Source organism: Mastomys coucha, unplaced genomic scaffold, assembly GCF_008632895.1.
Source record: "Mastomys coucha isolate ucsf_1 unplaced genomic scaffold, UCSF_Mcou_1 pScaffold3, whole genome shotgun sequence".
Lineage (NCBI taxonomy): Eukaryota > Metazoa > Chordata > Mammalia > Rodentia > Muridae > Mastomys > Mastomys coucha.
In genome coordinates this window covers 27,232,317-27,241,748 of record NW_022196909.1, presented here as the reverse complement: position 1 = coordinate 27,241,748, position 9,432 = coordinate 27,232,317, and the positions used below count along the sequence as shown (strand labels likewise).

The following is a 9,432-nucleotide window of genomic DNA, read 5'->3' as shown; positions in this document are numbered from 1 at the left end:
CTCCCCTCCCCTCCCCTCCATCCTAACCACCTTTTCCCAGGCATGGTCAGGGGAGCACAGGCTCTGAGATTTTGGGCCTCAGTTGGTCCCAGGAAGGAAGCATGGTTGTAGGATGTCCACGGTGGAGGGTGGGGCCTGGCCTGGAGTCTCCTGGTTGGTGCCTCAATTCCAAGGAAGCTTCCACTAGACTCATTTGTCTTGTCTTAATCTTCCAGGGCTTTTTCAACAGAGGCCATGGAGCACCTCCAGGGGGCCCCGGACCCCGCCAGCAGCAGGCAGGTGCCCGACTGGGTGCTGCGCAATCTCCTTTCAGTGACCTGAACCGGCAGCTGGTGAACATGGGCTTCCCACAGTGGCATCTTGGAAATCACGTGGTGGAGCCTGTGACCTCCATCCTCCTGCTCTTCCTGCTCATGATGCTTGGGGTGCGTGGCCTCCTGCTAGTAGGCCTGGTCTACCTGGTGTCTCACCTGAGCCAGCGGTGACCTCCAGGGGGGCGGCACTCATGAGGGTGGGAGTGTTCAATAGGATCGACTGGGCTTCGGTGCAGATCACGCACAGGGGGAGGGATCTTGGGTGTGCTCAGAAGATGTGATGGGCGTGAGAGCGGTGGTGAGCGTAGGTTTTCTCCGCTGCAGGAAGCAGAGGGACTCTCTGGGCCAGCACTGCTGAAAAAGAGAGTCCTGTGGTTTCCTGGAATGATTTTAGGGGGCATAGGACCTCCACTAAAAAGCACAAGCCGGAGTAAGAAAGGCTTAGTATGTTGTATTCCCCCAGAAAACAAGACCTCCGCCAGGCGCAAACCCGGAGCTTAGAGCAGCTGGGAACTGTTCAGAGTTTTATAGCATTCCTTGATCTTGACGGTGTCTTTTTTTATCGGCTGCTTTTATTTATGAGGAAGGATGTTAACACTCTGTTCGTAATGATCTTTCCTTTTGGTATTCCAAGACAGAGTCTCACTGTGTAGCCTTGGCTGGCCTGGAACTCACCCAGTAGACCAGGTTGGCCTTGAGCTCACAGAGATCCTCCTGTGTCTTCCTCCCAAGTGCTGGGACCAAAGGTGTGTGATACTGTGCCCAGCTATTGTGATATTTTCAATAAATAAATCGGAGTCCCTTTTAAGAAGCTGGCGAATGGCTCACAGCGGCACGGCCTGGAAGGCAGACGGAAGAAGCTGGTGGGGATAGTTGGTTCTGGAGAGGAAGTGGTAGGACCTCTGACCTTGGTGATAGCTGGGATCTTCTCAGTAGGATCGGGGCTGGGAAATGAGGTCCAGGCCTGGACACCCTGCCTAGTGCCGTGGGAAGCTCTAGGCACCCCAACCCTCCGAGCTCCAAGGTCAGCTTTTGGAGGGGGGGGGTCCTTTGGCCAGAATGACTGGGGAGGCATCAGGAGTGAAAGAGCACAATGAATGTCTGGGGTCTTTCCTGCTCAGGGGCTCGACCCAGGTTTGTCCATCCAGCCATCAGCAGCTCTCAGAAGCCTTGACCAGAGTCAACTCTTCTTAGCCGGTCTCAGGACCAGGAAGCCCTGATTTCCTGACAGGAGGCTCTTGATCTCTTTTATTTTATTTTATTTTATTTTTTAGTGGAGGGGGGCTGTTTGAAGCAGGGTCTCTCTGAAGCCCTGACTGTCCTGGAGCTCACTCTGTAGACTGGGCTGGCCTGGAGAGCCTCCTGCCTCTGCCTCCCTCCTGCTTGGATTTATGGCATGGGCCACCACCACCTGGCAGCTCTTGAACTCTTGGGTCTTCACGGAGACTGCCTGAGAGAGGCAATAGGTGGCAGTTCAGGTCTGGTGGGCTCAGGGTGACGGTTCTGGGAGAATGAAGCCTGAGGGCCTGGCCTGCCTTGGTACCGACAGCCTCCCCCTCCCAGGTCCCTGAGGATGGCTGTGTGTGGCCAGCTGTGGTTGATGATGGGAGGGGACATGGGTGGAAGAAGAGGATAGTTGTCAGCTGCTTGGGGTCTCAGCTGTTTATAGTGACATCTCGTGCTCTGGCAGGTCTGCCTGCTCACCTCCCTAGCCCCGATAGACTCCCTGCCTGCATCCCGCTTCCCTGAGCCATCTTGTCTCTCTGGGGCTTCCGGTCTACTTTCAGTCTTTGGGACTTGTTCCACACTAGATATGCCTTAAGGGATGTGAATTCAGGTCCTCACGTAACACTCGGAGCGTCATAGTTGAAAGGGGCCTTTGTGAGAACGAAGTCTCCTTTTCTAAGATCAAGGAGTCCACACCCTGTGAAGAGAATTCGTGCTTCATTGAGGACGAGTGAGCAGGCTTTCAGGTTCAGAAGAAGAGAGACCCAGAGGCAGCAGGGTCTCACCCGGACGTGAGCAAGACTCCCATCTTGGGATGGGATGCTGGAGGCCAGAGGAGCTGGTGGTAGCAGCAGACTGACTGGGGTTAGGACACGGGGGCCAGAGGAGCTGGTGGTAGCAGCAGACTGACTGGGGTTAGGACACGGGGCAGAGGGTACTGGGGCTGTGTCCTGACTCTGTGTCCTTGGACTCTGGGTTCATTGACACTATTCTGGTTGCTTCTCCAGCCATGGGTCTGAAAGTGCTAGACAACCTGACCCAATACAGGCAGAGGTGCCCCGCCCTGCCCCTAGAAGCGTGGGCTGTGTGGTCCAGGCCTTTTATAGAGCCCGGGTTGGCCTTGAGTTTGCAATGCTCTTGCTTCAGCCTCCCAAGTAACAGGGATTATAGGCATGCGATCCTACTACAGTGCCATTATTATTATTATTATTATTATTATTATTAATTGTTTGGGGGTAGTAGAGATTGAGCCCAGGGCCTTGCACATGCTAGGCACACACTCTTCTGAGCTATGTCTGCAATCCCCTTTTTGACTTTTCATTTTATTCACTTTTTATAAATTGTCCACTCTGGCTCTGAACTCACCCTGTAGTACAGGTAGGCCTTGAACTTATGGGCCACCTACCGGAACCTCTCAAGGAACTAGGAATACAAATTTATACCACCTGGCCCAGCTTCTTAGAATTTATGCACAAGTGTGAACAAACATGAATATTTGAACTCGTGGGATTTTTCTTTTTTTAAATTTTACTATATATACTAATTTATTTTATGTGGATGAGTGCTCTATCTGCATGTACCTGCACGCCAGAAGGGGGCGTCGGATCCCATTACAGATGGTTGTGAGCCACCATGTGGTTGTTAGGACTTGAACTCAGGACCTCTGGAAGAGCAGCCAGTGCTCTTAACCACTGAGCCACCTCTCCAGCCCCAAATTTTTAGTTTTTATATATCACAGTAAGTTAAACACATTTCCCATCTTTAGTTCTTAGTTGTCTGTCCTGGGCACATTTTATGGTCAAGAACTTCATTCCATAGGATTTTAGCATGGGGCGAGTTGTGGTCCTTTATTTGGCCTCAGATAGTCATGTGGGGTACTATCGCATAGACCCCAAAAGGAGCCGTAACCCCGAACGGGGTGTAGGCCATAGTGGGAGCACCTGCTTCTGTAACTCAGCAGAGTTTAAAATTGGTCCTTGGCTCTGAGTGTCACAAATATTCTGGAGACACCTGTGTGCTGGCAAAAGCTGAGGGAACAGCCTGGGTGATTGGTTCTCAACCTATGGGTCACGACCCCTTTCGCATGGATCCCATATTGGGTATCCTGCACATCAGATATTTACACTACAATTCATAACAGTAGCAATATTGCAGTTATGAAGTAGCAGCGAACATAATTTGATGATGGGGAGGGTCGTCACCACAACACGAGGAACCATCTTAAAGGGTCAGCGTTAGGAAGGTCACCTTGACCAGTTAGGGGGCCATTTCAGCTGTCAAGCTCAGATGTTCTTGAGCCTGGCCTGTTCTTGCCTATAGCAGAGCTTAGTAGGTGCTTGTTACCCGGTTTGGCACAGTGTCTGCCTTCTTCGTCTGCCATCTTGTTTGATGAGCATTAGGGTTAAGGTGGAGCGAAGTCAGGAGATAGAAAAAAACATCAGGCTTTTAGGTCTTAACCCACTTAGGAGAGCCACAGGCACGGCTTGTAGACCTGTGTTTTGAAAGTTGTCTCATAGCGCCACCTGGTGGGAACTCTGGGAAGGAACACGGCCCCTTTCCAGGGAGATTCCTGAGGTTGAACGCCCACAATTTTATTCTAACCCACACTTACTGTGTTACAAGCCTCCTGTCATTTTATCAAAGTGGATCTTTCCTTTTTCACAAGCAGGATTCCAGGCTTAGGAGAGGAGATAAAACCAGATACTAAGAAGACGTCTCCTTGGGAGACGACAGATGTGTGCTCTCCTCTCTACCCCTCAGGACACCGAGTCAGGCAGCCTGAGGCTGGCGTGTCTGGGGGCCACTGAGGGAGAGTGAGTCATGGCCTCTCCTTGTGGCATTTTCACAGCCTTGGTTATTTCTAGATCACATTTCTGCTGATACATGAAGTGACCCACTGGGGGTTGGGGAGACTTGGTCCCTTTCTAGGGCTGTGAGCTATGTAAGTAGGGGTGGCCAAGCATCTAGCCCAGAACATCCAGAAATTGCCCACCGGCCCCTCTCACCTCTCCCTAGCTTTGCTCAAGGGCCTGGTCCCCTGTGGTTTCTTTTAATCAATGTGATATGAGTGTTTGTCCCAAATCAGGCAGATCTCTCGCATCTCTGGGTAGGTGTGTCTCAGTTGTCCTGTGTGAGTCGGGGAGAGTGGATCGCCTGCATCCTTTGCTGGGCCTGGTGAGAGGTATGTAGGGAGAGTTTGGGATAAGGCATAGTGTCACACAGTAGTGGTTTAAATCTGACCACCGCCTGAGAGACTCCAGTGAAAGCTGCCGACGGGGTCAGGAATATTTAGAGTTCAAATTCCTTTTGAAATTCCATTAAGGAAGAAGCAAAAGCAAAATGTCTAACTACGTCTGGTTACTACCTGTCAGTGTATGGCTGTTAAGAAATCGACCTGGGGCTGGAGAGATGTCTCAGGCAGGCAACTGCTTTTCAAGCATGAGGAGCTCGGTTTGATTCCCAGACCCCTCCATTCCAACATGTACACAAAGCCAGGCATGGTCGTACACGTTTGTAATCCCATGCTGTGACAGAGACAGACCTATTCCTGGGGCCCACTGGCCAATCAGCTTAGTCTCCTTTGTAACTTCCAAACTACTGAGAGACTCTGTCTCAAAAGCCCAATGTGGATGTCACCTGAGGAAGGACATCTGAGGTGGTCCTCTCCATCACTCTCTGGGTGTGCATCATTGTGCAGACATACACGCACAAGCACACTCGCACACGCGCGCACACACACACACACACACACACCTGCATACTCATAAACATACAAAAAAAAAACCCCAAAACCAGTTGACTGTGCAAAAGCCTTCTGCAGCCTGGGACGGATGTCCTTCTTGCACTTTGGAGGTGAATTGATTCTGGGGAACCATCTTGTTCTGAGAAAGTAGCTAAAATATGGACACTGCCGTCAAGGGACCGGATAGAACACAGGTGCCAGGAACATGGAATATTGTTTCACCCATTGTCATTGTCCCTTTAGTATACTAAGATGCGAAGGTCCCAGAGAGCTTGCCTGGCCATCTCCATTAGTCAGAGGTAGATTTCAAGCCTGATCCCTTGGTCGCCAACTCTGAAGTCTTTGAGTGACCTAGTCTGGGTTAGCTGAGGGCTGGACTTGAGGCGTCACTGGTGTGGAGGTTGGGTCTCCTGGCTTTGAGCCCCTTCTCTCAGGCCTGTCTTTAACTGCTGAATTCATCTGTTGCATCTTGAGAGCTGTGCCTGCAGATGGCCCTAAAGATCATTCCCAGCTTGTCACCCCATATTTATCTCCAACTTGATTTATTTAACAAGTCTTCTATCTCCTGCTAATCCCTTCCACTCAAATGAATTCAACCAAAACCTGCCCAGACTCCTCTCACCAGGGTTCCTACTGGTTCCTACTGGCCCACTCCTTACTAATTCTAGGCATGTGGTTCAGAGGGTTTGGAGGGCAGAGAAGCAGCTAGATAACTAAAGTTCTTAAAACAGGATGAATATTCCCTCTGTCTTTATACAAGCCGAGTTCTCAAGAACGATGCCCACCCCCTTACCCATCAGCTTTGCCTCAGAGTCCACAATAGCTGCGACACGCCACCCTTATGACCAGCGTGGAGGAAGAGAGCCAAAGATAATTCTCTGACCACTCAGATTCATTCCTTTCTGGTCATATGGTCCTTCGGCAGCTTGGCTGTGAGTCTGTCAGTTTGATGTCTGTCCATCTCCTGACTCCCTTGTAGACCTTGGGCTGTAGCATTCAGACTACCTTTCCTGTCATTCCAGCCCTACTGGCTAGTACTGTTTGCATACAGTAAGCGCTCAGTAAAATCACAGGCAGAGGGAAGAGCTGGGAGTGTGCTGTTATACACGCTCTTGATGGGGCAAGACGTTGAAGTCTCTTCTAGATTAAGCCCTTGGTGATGGATGTGTCGCTGTGGATCCAGGCTTCCTCCTGGAAAGATGGCGTGGTGGGAGCCGGTTTCATTTCCAGCAGACCCTGAGAGGTAGACCTGGCTGTGCTTAGCCAATGGGAAGACGGAACATGGAGGTTGTCATGCCAAATGGGAAAGCTGGGCTGTGAGCTTAGCTGTCCCAGACTGAGGTCCACCATCCTCGCCCACCAAGCCCTTCTGGTCTAGCACTAATTTCCCCGGATAGCCAGCTTCAGGAAAGGTTGCATTCTGAGTGGCTGGTTCACTGTGGAGACCTCTGTGTGTCAAAGGGTGAAGAGGCCGGTATCCGCAGTGCCTTGTGGGTAGCTCTGGTCCCCAGCTGTCTTCCTCTGATGTATGTCTAGGAGCCCTGGGCTCTTCTCCACATCAGAGGAGGGCAGGTTAGCTGCAGTGTTCTGCCTTGGGCTTGATTGCAGAATAGTATTGGTGGGCCTAGCTCCTGCTTCTTGGCTAGTGGTGGTGGAGTCCTTCTGCACCAGGTTGCCTTAAATCACATAGATGCTGAGAGACATGTGGCACTGTATTTCTGGGGTGTTCTTCTTCCTCAGATTTGATGGAATTGTCCTGTCTAGGACAGGGCTAACGCTTGCTGTTCAAGAACCCCAATGGGGAATCTCACACAAACTCCATGTCATGGACAGGCATTGTAGTCCAGAGATGCCAATGGCTGGCTAAGGTCACATGACAGACTGATAATCTGGGCATGCTGTGTTCTGTGGTTCTTTCTATCTCAGAACTCATTTGATCCCCAGGACACCAGAGGGTGATGAGAGATGGATCCTAGGCTCACACCTGCTTGAAGAGATAGATTTGTCTGGAACTCAGTTGAGACTCGCCACTAGTCACTGCTGCCTTGCTTCCAGGGACGACCAGCAAGTGGCGCCATGTACCTAGTTGCTAGTTAGCTTCTAGGCAAGAAAGGAGCATCCATCCAACAAGATGGAGAGTAATTGGAGCCAGAAGCAGGCTTTGAGGATGAGCAGGTTGAGGACCTTGTGCTTGAGCACCCAGGGTCCACGGAGGACCTGAGGGACCCAACTAGGTTTTTTTCTGATTCCAAATCCTTCTGAATGTATCGTTGATGGAGCAGCACTAGATAGAGAATTACTCATGCTGAGCCGGTGACCTAGAGAGCCGGAGTGCAGCAATAAAGACTTTCAATATGGTGGCACCTAGCTATGCCTGCTCATCCTTCCCCTGGGCTTCAGGCCGGCCTGTTTATCCATCTCACCCCAGCTCCTGACCCATTCCCTCATTCCTTACACAGCTTCAGAGAGACGGCCTAGGGCTTGGACCTTCCCCCCCCCCCCCCCGTCTCTCCCTCTCTCCCTCCCTCCCTCTCTTCTTCCCCCTCTCTCCCTCCTTCCCTCCCTCCCTCCCTCCCTCTCTCCTTCTCTCCCTCCCTCCTTCCCTCCCCTCCAACCCCTCCCTCACCCTCTTCCCTTTTCTCCTCCCACACCTTTCTTTACTCTAGTCTCCAGGGAATCCTGCAGGTTCTAGCTCCACCCCCATTACCTCATCTGCAATGTGGCAAACCAATACCAATGGGTTTCTAGGATGTGGTTTCCATGGTGACCACGCATCTCCTGTCTCCTGGTGTTCTGCCCTGGGCAGGTTGCCGTGGAGACTCTCACCTCATTGAGGAGTGATTTGTGGCCGTTTTTTCCAATATTTCAGCAGCTAGCTCCTATTTAGGGACAATGGAGCCCAAATGGCTCTTTCTCACTCATAGTAAACCCGGACGCCTCTCCCAGAGCAATTCCCCAGCTATGATATCCCCGACGTGTTTTGTTAACGCAAGGTTTCCCTGAAAACTTCCCCCTTCTTGCAGTGTCACTGTAGCTTTAGTGTCAAAGCTAGCGCACTGGCAGCCCTAATGAGCTAGGCTTAGCCATCCATCCTCCACAGGTTCATTAGGGAGATAAGCACCAATGGGAGTGGAGAGAAGAGATATACACAGTATGGCCACTCTGGAAGGAAACAGACAAAGAGGCCCTATGACACTCCAGTCTACACTTGAAGCAACAGCATGTTGTTTCGGTTTAAATAAAGCACTAGAGGTGTGCATAGCTGATGCCCTGGCCAGGGCTTGTGGTCCTGCCCATTACTGCCCCACCCTTGTTTCTGCTTCAGTCTCTTCTGCAGGGTGAGCAGACAAGCCGTCAGAGCTGTGTGCAATTGCTGGTGGTGGCCAGGTTCTTCCTCTGGCTATACCACCCTTTGGCCTTTTCCTTCTACTGGCGTGACATTCCCTAGGAACTTCTTATGTCTTGGGTCAGTGCTTTGAATAGTCTGCTAGCCAAGGGAGGGGTACTATCTCTCTTCCCAATATCTTTCTTCTGCCTTCGACAGCTGCCCAGGTGGGTGGCCACAGAGAAATGGGTCAAAGTGGACCCACTTTCCTTCCTTCCTACCCAGAATGCCCTTTGAGGCCGTGTAAGTCAATGCAGGAAGCCATCAAGTGCAACCTGAGGGTGTCTGTCAGCAGCCATTTTTCTTGTGGAGCCTGGGTGGCTTTGGAGAGAAGGTGGGGATAGGGAAGAGAAGGAAGCAAGCCCAGCCCAGGGAGAGGTGCTAAAAGGGGGGGTATTTGAGGGGGGGACTAGGGGAGCCCAAAGGGAGAGCTAGGGATATGAGAAGTCTAAGGCCTGGCAGGGGAGCCCCCCAGTGCTAGTGTCTTTTATAAATCACCCCCACAATGCAAACCTAAACCAGACCTCCTCTCTCCCTGCCAAGCGGGGAATGTGTTTGTGGACACGAAAACATATTAAGTGCATGGCAGCCCCTGTCCCCCAAGTTGAAGCCATTACAGTAATGAATGAAGGCAGGAGACTCATTAAAGATTCCTCTCTCCCTCTTCTGCCAGATAGATCAGTCAAGGGGAGAGGGAACATGTGCCACCTCAGACAGAAGGAGGGGGCTTAGAGGGGGGTGTGGGCCCCCCCAGAGGCATTTGC

General features: G+C 51.5%; 1 protein-coding gene and 1 long non-coding RNA gene across 2 annotated transcripts in view; one reads left to right on the top strand and one right to left on the bottom strand.

Annotated features, from left to right (window-relative positions):
- Positions 1-1,125, top strand: part of Fam241b (family with sequence similarity 241 member B) — a 3,101-nt gene extending 1,976 nt beyond the window's left edge. Inside the window, exon 3 of the mRNA XM_031347496.1 lies at positions 216-1,125. Coding sequence (XP_031203356.1) covers positions 216-485 — 270 coding nt within the window. The 3' untranslated portion in view covers positions 486-1,125. The remainder of the gene's footprint in view (positions 1-215) is intronic.
- Positions 1,126-5,492: 4,367 nt separating this feature from the next.
- Positions 5,493-7,986, bottom strand: LOC116074887. The gene is made up of 2 exons (XR_004112331.1): positions 7,935-7,986; positions 5,493-7,601 (listed from the first exon to the last, which is right to left on the bottom strand). It is a non-coding gene; the product is annotated as an uncharacterized LOC116074887 (long non-coding RNA).
- Between the last annotated feature and the right edge of the window lie 1,446 nt (positions 7,987-9,432).